Source organism: Stenella coeruleoalba (genome assembly GCF_951394435.1).
Source record: "Stenella coeruleoalba genome assembly, chromosome: 14".
In the NCBI taxonomy this organism is placed as follows: domain Eukaryota; kingdom Metazoa; phylum Chordata; class Mammalia; order Artiodactyla; family Delphinidae; genus Stenella; species Stenella coeruleoalba.
The window spans coordinates 24,488,467-24,503,016 of NC_137160.1; the positions used below are offsets into that span (position 1 = coordinate 24,488,467).

The window sequence follows — 14,550 nt, forward strand, 5'->3', positions numbered from 1 at the left end:
GGAAGAAGACTTCAAGTTCTGTTAAAAGCGAGTCAGAATTTTGTTTGTGAAATTTGTCCGGTGCTAGTCAACTCTTATTTCTCCTAGTAATGAAGATGCACAGCTGTGAAAGAGAATCCCCCCAAAAATAAAACACTTATATTTTACCTTGGAGAGCATTTTGTGTTTTTTTTTTGTTTGTTTTGTTTGCAGATTGAACTTTCTAATTGTGTTTTTCTTTGCTTGCAATCGTCGAACACACAGTGGTGGATATAGGGGTAGGCAGTCATGGAGCATACTCTGAGTGGAAGGAAGTGACTGGAAATTTTTAAAGATGTTAAGATAGACAACAAATCAGTCCCAAAGCAAGTAATACTTGGCTACTGGTTTTACTTTCTTATATAATTTTGATTTTCTTATTAAATGCCTCAAGTTTCCCAACTATGTCATGAACATTGTTTTGAATAAATTTAAATTTGTGATGTGTAGTGATCACTTATTTTTTTGGTTTGTTTTTAACTGAAGTACAGTTGATTTATATCTAATGTGTTAATTACTGCTGTACAGCAAAGTGATTCAGTTATACATATATATTCATTCTTTTTTTAAAATATTCTTTTCCATTATGGTTTATCATGTGACATTGAATATAGTTCTCTGTGCTACACAGTAGGACCTTGTTGTCTGTCCATTCCATATATAACAGCTTACATCTACTAGCCCCAACCTCCCACTCCATTCCTCCCCCGCACCCTCCCCCTTGGCAACCGCCAGTCTCTTCTCTATGTCTGTGATTCTGTCTCTGTTTCATAGATAGGTTCATTTGTGTCATATTTTAGATTCCACATATAAGTGATAGTCTTTCTCTTTCTGACTTGTTTCACTTAGTATGATAATCTCTACTTGCATCCATGTTGCTGCAAATGGCATTATTTTGTTCTTTTTTATGGCTGAGTAGTATTCTGTTGTATATATGTACCACATCTTTATCCATTCATCTGTGCTTGGACATTTAGGTTGTTTCCGTGTCTTGGCTATTGTAAATACTGCCGCTGTGAACTTTGGGGTGCATGTATCCTTTCGAATTACGGTTTTCTCTGGGCATATGCCCAGGAGTGGGATTTCTGGATCATATGGTAATTCTAGTTTTAGTTTTCTGATGAACCTCCTTACATATAAGTCTTTCACCTCCTTGGCTAGGTTTATTCCTAAGTTGTTTTTTAATGTGATTAAATGCATTTTTTAATCCAGTTTCTGTATCAAGGAGATTTTTCTGGCCTTGTCAAATGAGTATGTAGCTATGATTCTTGTTCTGTACTTTGGCACTGCATATATAGTATGAGAATTGTCTGTACTTTGAGGGTTTGGTAGACTTATTTGTAACAAAAAAAAAAAAAATCTGGACTTGGATGGTTTTTAAGGATTGGCTCTTTGACTCTGGTTTACACTCTTACAAGGTTATTTGTCCATTCAGGCTTTCATCTTCTTTGGACAATTTTGTTTTCTCCTAGATATTTTAATATTTTGCTTAGGTTTCCAAATATATTGGTATAAAGTTGTATGTGAAATTTTTTTATAATTATGTGTATGTTTTGATATGTAAAGAAAAATTTAGAAAGATACATAAGAAACTTAATATTATCTTGGTTATCTATGGGAAATGGAAGTGGAATTATGGGAATAGGGAATGACAGTCTTTAAAATTTGTATGTCCTTGGACAATATGAGAATTTCCAAACTATGGACTTGTTTTACTTTCATAATCAAAAAAGGGAGTGTTATTTCAAACTTTAAAATGTGAGAAAGTATGGAATATTGTACAGAAATAGATTCATCTTACAAGTCCCAGCACATTTCTTTTTTGTAGTTTTCCACCAGAGTTGTATTTTTATTTATTTATTTATTTTAACATCTTTATTGGAGTGTAATTGCTTTACAATGGTACATTAGTTTCTGCTTTATAACAAAGTGAATCAGTTATACATATACATATGTTCCCATATCTCCTCCCTCTTGCGTCTCCCTCCCACCCTCCCTATCCCACCCCTCTAGGTGGTCACAAAGCACCCAGCTGATCTCCCTGTGCTATGCGGCTGCTTCCCACTAGCTAGCTATTTTACATTTGGTCCATGCCACTCTCTCACTTCGTCCCAGCTTTCCCTTCCCCCTCCCTGTGTCCTCAAGTCCATTCTCTACATCTGCGTCTTTATTCCTGTCCTGCCCCTAGTCCCAGCACATTTTAATTGTGTGTTTTCTTCTCAAGCTGGACTCTGGACTGTTTTCACACTGGGCGGTGTGGGCAGCAAAGCGGCTGCTGCTCCAGAAGTTTCTTCCCCTCTGGCCAACCAGAGTCTCCTGCTTCTGCTGATTCTGGCCAACCTGACAGATGCTGCAGATGCACCAAACCCCTACAGACAGGCCATCATGTCCTTTAAGAATACACAAGGTTTGTGGTATTTTTTTTTCCTCTGAATAGTCTTTCTAATGAGGAAAGAGGGTATTGTTTACCCCATATTGTGTACTTTTACTTGTGGAGATGACTGTCAAGTTGTATATTTTCATGTTGGTTAAAAATGAGAAAAACTAAATTTTCTGTGTATGTTCTCAGGAAGGTCACGTAAATCTTAGATGAGGGCTGTGGTTCTTTATATCCATTTATATTTACATTTCTTTCAGAGATAACCAAGCCAGCATGTGCTTAATTTAGATCCACCTGTCCTACCTATTAGGGATAGGAATTAACCTAGAAAACTCCAAATGATACATTATTTGAAATTTTTAATTTAAAATCTATATTCCATTTAGGGTTTTATATAACTAAAGATAGGAGCAGAACTCAGCAGACTTTTTCTGCAAAGGGGCAGATGGCTTTTGTGGTCTCTGTCACCACCTCATAACTGCCATTGTAGCATAAAAGCAGCATAGGTAATACATAAGCAAATGAGCATGACTGGGTTCCAGTAAAACTTTATTTCCAAAACAGGTGGTGGGGTGCCTGTAGGCTGTAATTTGCTAAAACCCTGAAGTAGAGCACGCGCAGATAGTTCCATGTTGAAGCAGTAATCACTCATCAAAAGGTTATACTCTAAAAGCAAGATTAATATGGTAGCTAGATTTTCAAAATCCATCCAACACTAATATAATTAAGTTGGGTAAGAAGTGCAGTTATTGGCTAGGAAGATTTTTAACACTTCTGGTGCTCTTTGTTTGTTCCTTTCCAGAGCTGTTCTAGTATACGTTTCTTACAGACAGTGTTTGTTGAGCCTTTGCCATTTCTGGCATTATTATTTGCAGGAGGATATGAGTCTCTAACAATTAGATAGATAAGAAATGAAAACTCATGTATCTAATAGTATTTTCTATTCTCATTGCTGTACTCTTCTTGGTGACAGTGTGACTTTAGGGTTAAAAAAGGAAGGTTTGGAGTCAAGCTGACCTGACTTCATGTCACACTCCTGTCACTTCAAAGCTGTGAGGCCTTTCACAGTTTGCTTAATCTCAATAAGCCTCAATGGCCTTTTCTGTAAAATGAAGATAGTATCACCTAATAGGATTTGTATAAGTACCAAACAAGGTAAGGTTTTGAAATGATTAGCTCAGATTTTGCAACATAGCAGGTGTTCAGTATATGGTATCTGCTATTATTACTTTTGCTGCTCTGGCCAAATGATACTGTTTAGGGTTGAACCTTCTTGGGAGAGTCATCTTTTGGGAGACTGTGGTACAGAACAGTGTGATTCAGAACATTGGCTTTAGGGTTAGACTGACCTGGGTTCATATCCCAGATTATATTCTTTATATACTAGTTTCCTTATTTGTGAAGCAGGGATTATAATCTCTACCTCATAAGGTTCTTAGAAGAATTAAATGAGCATTTATCATAGGACGGACTCACTAAATTATTGCTGCTGTTGTAAGAAACAGTATAATGTGGTGAAAACAACAGGAGCTGATCTGTGTTTACTCATGGTTGATCTTGGAAAAGTTGCTTAATCTCTCTAAGCCTCTATTTCATCCTTTGTAAAACTGGTCAGAGTAATGACATGGTTGTCATATGGGTTAAATAAAGGATAATACACATAAAGCTGTCAGTATAATGGCTGGTTCATAGCGCTTACTAGCTAGTAACATATAGACACGCAACATATGTATTCCATTTGTAGTCAAGTATAATACAGGTTGATGAACCTGTGTTATTCTGCTTCCATTGTAAAGAGGTGTAGTGTGTCCAGCATCTTCCTCCACCAAGTCTTCTGTAAATCCTGTAATATTTGCATACTCACAATATATTCAACACTTCCTTTTTGCCATCCTTTGCAAAAATATAGGTCAGTCTTACAAAACAATTATTTTTGTAAGTGTCAAAAATACAGTGCTAGGATTGAAAAAATAACCTATGTTCTGAATGTGGAAGGAAAAGTGAGGGCACTTTGTAGTAAAGTTGAAGACATTTTTTAGATGCATTCTTCTCACAAATAAAAAGGTTAAAAAGGAAAATCTGAGAGACATAGGACTGTGCTGTTGTAAAGATTTTGTTGGCACACGTTTCTTTTCCATAAGAGCACAGCTTCTGGAAATGTTAAAGCAGTGGTTTTTTAAAATTTTGTTTTGTTTTGTTTTGCTAGTGGTTCTGGGTCTTTAAAAAAACAATTCTTTATGCGTACTTGTCAAAACAGATTAAAATATCAGCTCTTTGTGCTGTTATGTTCCAGTGTTTTATCTGATGAGACTATAATTTTCTCTAAGTCAGTTGACCTAGCTTTACCTCCTTTTAAACTTCCTAACCTTGCTTGCTTCCGTTTTTAAACAAATCCAGTAAACTGTAGGAAAGGGGCTATGTCAGTTTTGGAATATCAAGAATTTTCCCTATGTGGGTTGTAATTTATGCTTTTCATCATTCCAGTAACTCTACTTTAAAAAATTTTTCTTAGTGGTTGTAGTCAATTAGTTTTAAGTTTTCCTTTAAACAAAAATGTTTTATGTTTTCCAAGAGTTGTCTTAGGTTTGATATGTTCTATTATAGAAGCTAATATTGAACATACTGATTTTGATATCATTTTAAAATTATCTAAATTATATGTTATCCTAGCTATTTTCTTCATAAATGGATTGATGACATTGATGGATACTTCAGCCATGATAATTCATTTGAAAAAAATTAACTTAGCTTCAAGGCAGTTTTTTTTTCTTTTAAACTCTTATCTTACAAGAGAATTTTCTGTTTGTCTCTAGATATTTTTATTTAGAACTGATGGCCCTTTAGTTTTGGTAACAAAACATTTCAATGTTGTGGTTAAATTGTATATATTAAAGGTTGGTTGTTTTTTTTTGCCTACCCCCAGAGCTGTATTTATTTAAGCTCATATTTTTATTGACAATTTAATTCAGCCATGTTAATGCAAAAATAGTAGTGGAGTCAAACTGCGTGACTTAGTGTTTTTTTATACTTGGCTTTAAAAAAAAAGTCACTCTGTTACATGGTATTTGCTCATATATTTATAATCATTGGAAAGCTGTGGTTTAGATAGTACAGAGAAATAAATTGTCTGAGTTTAGGTTGGGTTGGGTTTTTGTGTTTTGTGTGTGTGTGGTTGTTTTTTTGTTTGTTTTTGTTTCTTTTGTTTTTGGTGAGAACATTTCAGTTCTACTCTCTTAGCAGATTTCAAATGTACAGTACTGTGTTATCAACTGTAGTCATGTTTTAGTGTAGTTGTTTTTTAGGTAGAATTTAGAATACAAATTGAAATTTTGAGCCTGAAATGTAGCAACTTACACAAAATTAATGGGAACTGAATTGTATACATTAACAGTACTTTTATTATTTAATATCAGGCACAGTCTAGAAAATAGATGTAATATTTTAAAAAATTTTGTGTTTTCCATATTCCAGATAGCAGTCCTTTCCCCTCGTCAATTCCACATGCTTTCCAGATTAACTTTAACAGTTTGTATATGGCCCTATGTGAACAGCAGACATCTGATCAAGCAACTCTCCTTTTGTATACATTGCTCCATCAGAATAGTAATATTAGAACATACATGTTGGCTCGCACAGATATGGAAAATCTTGTAAGTATCATATTAAACATGGTTTTATATTTTATAATATTTTGAAGAGTAATTTCTTTTCCCAAGAGGATATGTATATTTGCCTGGTTGCAAAGGTGATAGTCAAGAGGTTGATAGGGAGATGCCACCAGGCAAAGGCAGAGGTATGAGTTTTACAGTGTAGGAGACAGTGTACGTAGAGATGGCGTCACAGTGCAGAGCAAGAGAGCACACAGCACAGCAAACTTCCCTGTCCTTCAGGTCCTTAACAGCCACCCACTGCCCATGATTCAGCCTGGATGAAGTCCTCCAAGAAGCACTGGCTGCCATTGTCAAGAAGATTTTTATACCCTTTTGGTTCCTTTCCACTACTAAGTGCCTGCTCACTAAATTCAAGTAGCTGGTCACAGTTGTCGCATATTCCTGATGAGTATGGCTAAAAGGAAGGGTGATTTTTCAACTCAGTTTCCCAAGTGTCCTATCCCTTCAACAGGCTTTGACACTAAGGCTGTCTGAACTCAGTTCCTGGAGTGTTATAGTTATTTTAAGGTACCGTTGCCAGATATCATATAAATGTACATTACCCTTTACTATGTGAGTGAAATTGGTTCCAACTCCTATGGGCAATTATTGATTTCCATTATAACTAATGTGTAAACAAAAATGTTTCTATGAAAAGTAAGCTGCCTCACTAAGGTGTTGATGTCATGTTTGAAATACATAATTATAGATAATGTTGGACTGTTCATGCATTAATAAAATTGTGAACATCTCTGAAATAGCTGGCAGCTTGCTGGTGGCAACAGGAATGTCCCCTCTGCACCAAGTTTTATAGAGTGATAGCAGGATTCACCAGGGATTTGGTGGCCACTTTTTTTCAGCATTAAACATGAAAATAATGAGTAAACATGGAATATTAGAATTTATTTGAAGAGCATATTCTATGTCAGAGTGACACTAAGGACAAAAAAATGTGATGAACGAACCCATCTGCGCACCAGCTATATGTGGAAAACATTGGCTTAAATAGCAAAATTGGGTGTGACAGTGTACTGCTCATGTGAGTAAAAACTTGTAAAGAAAAGGCTTATTTACTAATGGGTGAGTGAATATAAGCAGAGACAATTCTGAACATGATGTAGCCTGAGGAAAATGATGGGAATAAGCAGAAAGCCCATGACATCATCGGCTCTAGAAAGTTCCATGGTAAGGATGTTGGTACAAAAGATCATGCAGGGGAACAGTTGTCTGTATATGATGGCAACACCAGTGAAAAGTTAAAAGGTTTTGTTTGGGGATTTTTTGGGGGGCTGGGATGGGGTGAGGTGGGGCTTGTATATTAGTTTTTGTTTTTAATGTCTTGCATAGATTACTTTTATAATGTTTTAACTGATGTCCTTCCCTTTCCTTTTTCTTCTATAATTTGTTGAGTCTGTGATTAGAAAATATGTTACTGGTAGGAAATTCACTATGCTGATCTGATTTTGTTGTTAACAGTTCCTTTATCCTACAATCTTTGCTGTTAAGAAGGTAATGCTTGATATATTGCATTGTTTGTAAGAATACCTTATTGTGTAAGTTCCTGCTAGGCTGGAGGCCAAATCGCCTCTATTGAGTGTCACGTGTTGACCATGAGCCTAAATGGTCTCTGTAAACCCAACCTTTACATGGCGGCAGACCTTTGCAGAAGAGGATGCTTTTCTCTGGTGGTCCTTTAGTTATACAAATGGAAAGTACTTTCAGTCACAGGCTGGTTTATGAAATTAAAGCAAAGGGTACATGATAAAAGTATAGAGGTTTAAAACATTGGTTTTATAATAAAGTAATGGTAATAGTAAATTAAAATTTTTATTCACTAGGTTTTACCAATTCTCGAGATTCTGTATCATGTGGAAGAAAGAAATTCACACCATGTCTATATGGCCCTTATAGTATTGTTGATCCTTACAGAAGATGATGGCTTCAATAGATCCATTCATGAAGTGGTAAGTTACCTTCACTTCAGTCCGAGTTACAGAACAGATATGTCACTCCGTAAAATTTACTACCCTTAGTACCCTACTTCCTTCTTTTCCTTCTGGTAGATATTTCTGCAAGTCCCTGACTTAGAAATGGTGTGCCTTTCTTTAGATTTATGAAGTGATGCTTTTTTTTTTGAATGACCATTAGCTACTATTAAAAACTCTGTCAAAATAGTTTCTTTAGTAATTGATAGGAATGTTTTTGCTGCAGTGAGATCATTTTTCCTCTCCATTTCCACTTTTTAGTTGTGGCAGAAATTATCAAACAGGTTTGCTCCTTTTATATAGAATGAGTGAAAGAATAGGGAAGAAGAAGAGGACTGAAAATTGTTTTGTAAAACAATGTAAAATAGTGTAGTATAATTTAACTCTACATTTTAGTCCTGTTTGTGAGTTCCATTCCCAAACTGATTTTATCTTCCTCTTTGGTATTTTCTTTGTGTCAAAGGAATACATGTACATAGTTTTAAAACTTACACAGAAGTACTAGGTTTTAATGCAAACTAGCAGACCCCATGTCTACCCCATACCTGATTACCACTCTCCAAAGACAAATGCTGTGAGCTCTTTCCATGTTTCTAAATAACATGCTTATATTGTTATTTCTTGATTTTTCAGATTTAGAGATTAACTGCTCTCCCTCCTGCACATCTTGAGTGTTCCCTCTGGGTTCCTAGACCCCTTTCCAGCACAGAGACTTTTTCCTTCTTCCATCTTATTATCGTTTTTGGTTAACTCAGCTTTTACATTATCATGATTTTGTTAACTATTATTCTACCCTCAGATGGAGTGTATGATAATTGTATTTCCTTTCTTGTACATGTTTTAATTTTTCTGTAGCACATCATTTCCCTGTTTTATATTCATTTACCAGTCACTAATGCAACTCCCAACTTTAGCAGAACCGAGAACCCCCTCTAAAGCTATTAAAACATACTGCATATTTTCTCCGTTTCATTTTCATCTTTGGCTCCTGTCTTAGTCCTCGTTGGAGGCTTTCCTGAAATGTGTGGTGATTCTTGCTTATCTGTTTCTATCGAGGAGCATGCACTAAAATGTTGATTGCAAGTTCTGTGTGTGGGCAAGACTTCTTCAGCGTAATGAGCTCTACATATTCTATTTCTCTGGGTGTCCTACTCACTGTAGGCCTTTTCTTTTGGGGTAATTGCTCAATTTCTGAGACGGGATTCTTCCAGTCTAGTGTGGGAGTCGATTGGGAGAATGGGGCTCTAGGGGTCTCACTCTTCTTTGGGTACAGACACCTTCTTCAGTAGAGCTTTCATGTCATCTTTACTCTTCTCTACTGTTCCTGTTGAAACTATTTTTGCCTCTTACGTAGCGTGACCATCATTTCAACTAAGGTTTAAGGGATCTTGACACTGTAGAAAGAGGATAAAACATACACATTTTTTTGATTCTTTTATTTAGTAAAGTACCATGAGAGAAAATATTTGCACTGACTTAGTTTTTTTTTAAACTAGCATTTATCTTTCTTTTGATAAGAAGTTGAAAAACCAGATGATTTTTAAAAAACATTTTAAAATTGAAGTATAAAACAGAAAGTACACAAATTTTAAAGGTACAACTTATGAGTTTCTATGTATATATATATACCTGTATTATTACCACCCAGATCAAGTTATTGAACATTTCTAGCATAGTAGAAGACTCCCTTTTGCCCTATTCTGGTCAATATCCCACACCAAACTACATTCTGAATTCCCTCCTAATAGATTAGTTTTTGCTTCTCCTTGAATTATAGTTGTCACTGGGGGAAAATGGGTAAAGGATACATGGGATATCTCTGCATTTTTCTTAAAACTACAATTATTTCAAAATAAAAAAGTATAATTTGAAACATTGGGGAGAAATTTGGAAAAATACTTTTCAAAAGAAGATATGTAAGCACATGCAAAGTACACGAAAAATGCTTTTACTATTACTGGGCATTAGGAAATGAAATTAGGGTGTTCTCTTTTATTTTGGCTTCTTTCACTGAAGATAGTGTTGCTGAAATTCACCCATGTTACGGTATCATTAGTTTGTTCTTTATTATTGCTGTGTACTATTCCATTGTATGAATATGCCACAGTATATATATTCATGCCCTTCTTGGTGGATATTGGGCTTTTTTTCCCCACTTTGGGGCTATTTTTGCTAAAGCAGCTGTGCATATTTTTGAACATGTATTTTGATGGACATGTGCACTCATCCTTTTGGGCATATACCTAGGAGTAGAATTGCTGGGTCATAAGACAGGCGTGTGTTTAGTTTTAAGGGATACAGGTAAAATTGAAGCTGTGTATACCCCACAAGTCAGCATTTCACTCCAAGGTTATCTAGGAAGACTCTTGCACATTTGCAGAGAGGACATGCTTTTTAGTGGTCATCTAAAGCACTGTTTATAATATTGAAAATGTGTGGAACATGCAAAGTAAAACAGTCAGGGTACTGGCTATATCAGAGCAAGAAAGGGGAATGAAAATGGGGAAGGGTGCACAGTGGGGCTTCCCCTAGCTCTGTAATATTCTTTTCACTTCAACAGCAGCAAAAACAAAAGTAAAAGAAGTAACCACACAAAACTTTGAACCATATCTGACCAAAATATTAAGATTTGACATAATTTAACAGTGGATATACTTTTTATTATATTATTTTGTGTACTTTTTTGTATCTTCATTACATTTGGTAATTAAAACAATTTTAAGTTAGCACAGGATTTTGCATTAAAATTAAATTTTACTGACTGCCAAAACAGGGATGGTAATATAGGGAAGGCATTAGATTCAGTCAACATTCAAGTCCATTCCATAAGGATTTCAGGATATTCTAGATGATATTCAGGTGTTTAAACAAATTGTTCTTTTTCTCTAGAGTCTAACTTTCTTGTTGATCTGTTTACTTTTATCCTTTTCCTTTTTATGTGTAATAGTAAAAATGAGTAAGTCAAGTGTTTTTGCAAAGTTCTCTACATGGAATCATCCACTGTGGACCTAGCTGTCTGTGAAATATATTCTGGTATCTTATTCTGGTTAGAATTATCATTTCTTAATACCCATTGTTACTGAGCATTTTTCATGTACTTTTCATGTGCTTATATATTTGCTTTTGTGAAGTATTTTCCAAGTTTTTCCCCATTGTTTTAAATTATACTTCTTATTTTTAAATTGTAGTTGTAAGAAAAATTCAGAGAGATCCCATGTACCTTTTACCTGTTTTCACTCAGTGACAGCTATAATTGCAAAACAGTAGTATAGTACCACAACCAAGACATGGACTTTGAAATAGTCACGATTCAGAGCAATTCCATCACCACAGGGATGTCCCTCACGTTGCCTTGTTTAGCCATACCTCCTTTTTTTTTTTTAAATTTATTTATTTATCTGTTTATGGCTGTGTTGGGTCTTCGTTTCTGTGCGAGGGCTTTCTCCAGCTGTAGCAAGCGGGGGCCACTCTTCATCACGGTGCGCAGGCCTCTCACTATCGCGGCCTCTCTTGCTGCGGAGCACAGGCTCCAGACGTGCAGGCTCAGTAATTGTGGCTCACGGGCCCAGCCGCTCTGCGGCATGTGGGATCCTCCCAGACCAGGGCTTGAACCCGTGTCCCCTGCATTGGCAGGCAGACTCTCAACCACTGCGCCACCAGGGAAGCCCCCCATACCTCCTTTTTTAAAAATTGGATTTTTGTCTTAGTATTGACTTGTAAGGCTTCTTTATATATTCTGAATCACGTGGATTTTTTTCCAGTCTGTAAATATAATGAATTATATACTGATTAATTTTTGAATATTAAATCAACCTTGCATTCATGGGATAAACTGCGCTTGGCCATGATGTAGTATCCTTTTATATATATTTTCATATACAATTTGGTTAAGTTTTGAGCTTTGGTACTTTGTGTATTTCAAGGTATTTGTACACTTCTAAGGTATTGCATTCATTGTCATTAGTTGTTCATAATACATTCTTATTACCTTTTTTTTAAACTTACTACCTTTTAATATCTGTAATGGCCATAGAGATGTTAACCTCTCTCAATCTTGGTATTGGAATGTGTGTCTTTTCTCTCTTATTCTTCATCTATCTGGCTAGAGGTTTTTCTTCTCTTCTCTTCTCTTCTCTTCTCTCTCCTCTTCTCTTCTCCTTTCTTTTTTCCCTCTCCTTCTCCCTCCCTCCCATTCTCCCTTTCTTCCTTCCCTCCGTTAAAATCTTTTCAAAGGACCAACTTTTGATTCCATTGAATTTTCTCAATTTTTAAAAATGTCATTAATGTCTGCGCTTTATTTCCTTTCTTCTGCTTGCTTAAGCTTTACTTGTTCTTTTTTTTTTCAATTCTTTAGGTAGAAGCTTAGATCTTTGATTTTATATCTTTCTGCTTTTCTATTACAAGCAAAATATATGAAACTAGTAAGATTGATAAATCCCTAGAAAGATGATCAAGAAAAAAAACTACAAACATTTATTATTGAGAGTGCAAGTGCATAAGAGGAGATCAGGAAAGGTTCCACAGATATTTAAAAATCCTCAGAGGATACTATTGATACAAGTAATTTTATACCATAAAATTTAAATGTTACATGAAATGGACACATCCCCTCCCCCTCTAGAAAAAACTTAAGCAAAGCTCACAGAAGGAACAGAAAATCAAAATAATTGTTTATATTAAAGAAATTGGCTTTGTAATGTAAAATCATCCTAAATAGAAAATTGTAGGCACAGATGATTTTTTACCTATGAATTCTTCTGAAAATTGAAGGAAGAAATAACACCAGTCTTATAGAAGCTCTCTAGTTGGTAGAAAAAAGGGAACTGTTTCCAACTCATTTTAGGAGGCCAACAAATCTTGATACCAAATTTAACAAAATTTAAGGAAAATTACAGGCACGTGTCATTTATGCAAATAGACAGGAAAGAAGAAACAAAATATAAACAAACTGAACCAACAATATGTGAAATGATAACATGTCATAATCAAGGTGAATTTATTCAGGAATGAAAGGTTGGCTTAACATTTGGAAAACGATGAATGTAATTCATCATTTTAACAGAATAAAGGAGAACTGTCAAATGATAAATCTAAATAGATACCAAGAAAGTATTGTGTAAAATTCAGTCTCTTTATTCTTTAAAAACAAATAAGCAGGGGCTTCCCTGGTGGTGCAGTGGTTGAGAGGCCGCCTGCCGATACAGGGGACACGGGTTCATGCCCTGGTCTGGGAAGATCCCACATGCCGAGGAGCGGCTGGGCCCGTGAGCCATGGCCACTGAGCCTGCGCATCTGGAGCCTGTGCTCCGCAATGGGAGAGGCCACAACAGTGAGAGGCCCACGTACCGAAAAAAAAAAACAAAAAAAAACAAAGAAAACAAATAAGCAAACAAACAAAAAACAAAACTTAATGAATCAGGAGGAAAATTCTTAATCTGATGAAGGGTATCTACCAAAAAAAGAAATAACAACTGTGTTAAGCATCATATCTAATGATAAAATGTTAAAAGTCTTCATTCTGAGATCATGAACAAGTCAAGGGTATCTGCTAACAATACTCTATTGAACATGTGATTGGAGGTCTATTCAGTGTATTATGGAAAGAAAAATAACTAAAATATGTAATACTAGAAAGCAAATAAAACTTTTTTCAGATGATATGATTGTATAGATAGAAAATTCAAAGAAATCTATATATAAAATGTTAGAGTTAGTAAGTGAGTTTAGTAAAATTGGTGGATGTAAGATCAATCTTAAAAAAATTGTATTTCTCATACCAGCAATAAGTAGAATATGGATTTTTTAAAAGATACCTTTTACAATAGCATGATAGTAAGATATCAAACAATACAGTACCTTTTACAATAGCATGATAGTAAGATATCAAACACCTTAGAATAAATGTGGTGAAAGATGTGTATGATCTCTACTTAGAAAATTCTAAAACATTGAGAAAGATTAAAGAAAACTGAAATAAATGTAGACTTTTATGTTAATGCATTAGAAATATTACTATTGCAAGGATATCTTTACCCCTATATTGATATATATATTTAATGAAATTCCCCCCTTCGAAGTATTTTTCTTTTGAATGTGAGAGTGTAAATGTATGTGTAAATTCTACAATTTACTTAGAAGTGAAAAGGGCCAAGAATAGCTGAAATGCCCTTGTAGAAGAGGAACAAAGTAGGAGGACTTGATCTACTGGATATGAGAACTCTATATGTGAACACAGCTTGTTTCAAAGGTTGCCACAGAGAAAGGTCTTTTCATTAAATGGTTAGTTATCCATATGGGGAAAAAATGAACCTGATCCCCTACTCACTCCATACACAAAAACCAATTTCTGATGAATTCTAGATGTTAATATAAGGAACAAAACAGTAAAGCTTCTGGAAGATAATGGAGGAGAATATCTTCATGATTTGGGGACAAGGAAAGATTCTCAAACAGGCCTCTGCAAGCATTAGCAATAAAAGAAAAGATTAATAAACCAAACTAGATTAAAATTTAAAAT

General features: G+C 35.2%; 1 protein-coding gene across 2 annotated transcripts in view; it reads left to right on the top strand.

Annotated features, from left to right (window-relative positions):
- Positions 1-14,550, top strand: part of DYM (dymeclin) — a 377,292-nt gene that overhangs the window by 129,117 nt on the left and 233,625 nt on the right. For both annotated transcript variants that reach the window (XM_079941933.1, XM_079941932.1), the window contains exons 9-11: positions 2,243-2,425; positions 5,870-6,048; positions 7,887-8,012. In XM_079941933.1, coding sequence (XP_079798059.1) covers positions 2,243-2,425; positions 5,870-6,048; positions 7,887-8,012 — 488 coding nt within the window. The remainder of the gene's footprint in view (positions 1-2,242; positions 2,426-5,869; positions 6,049-7,886; positions 8,013-14,550) is intronic.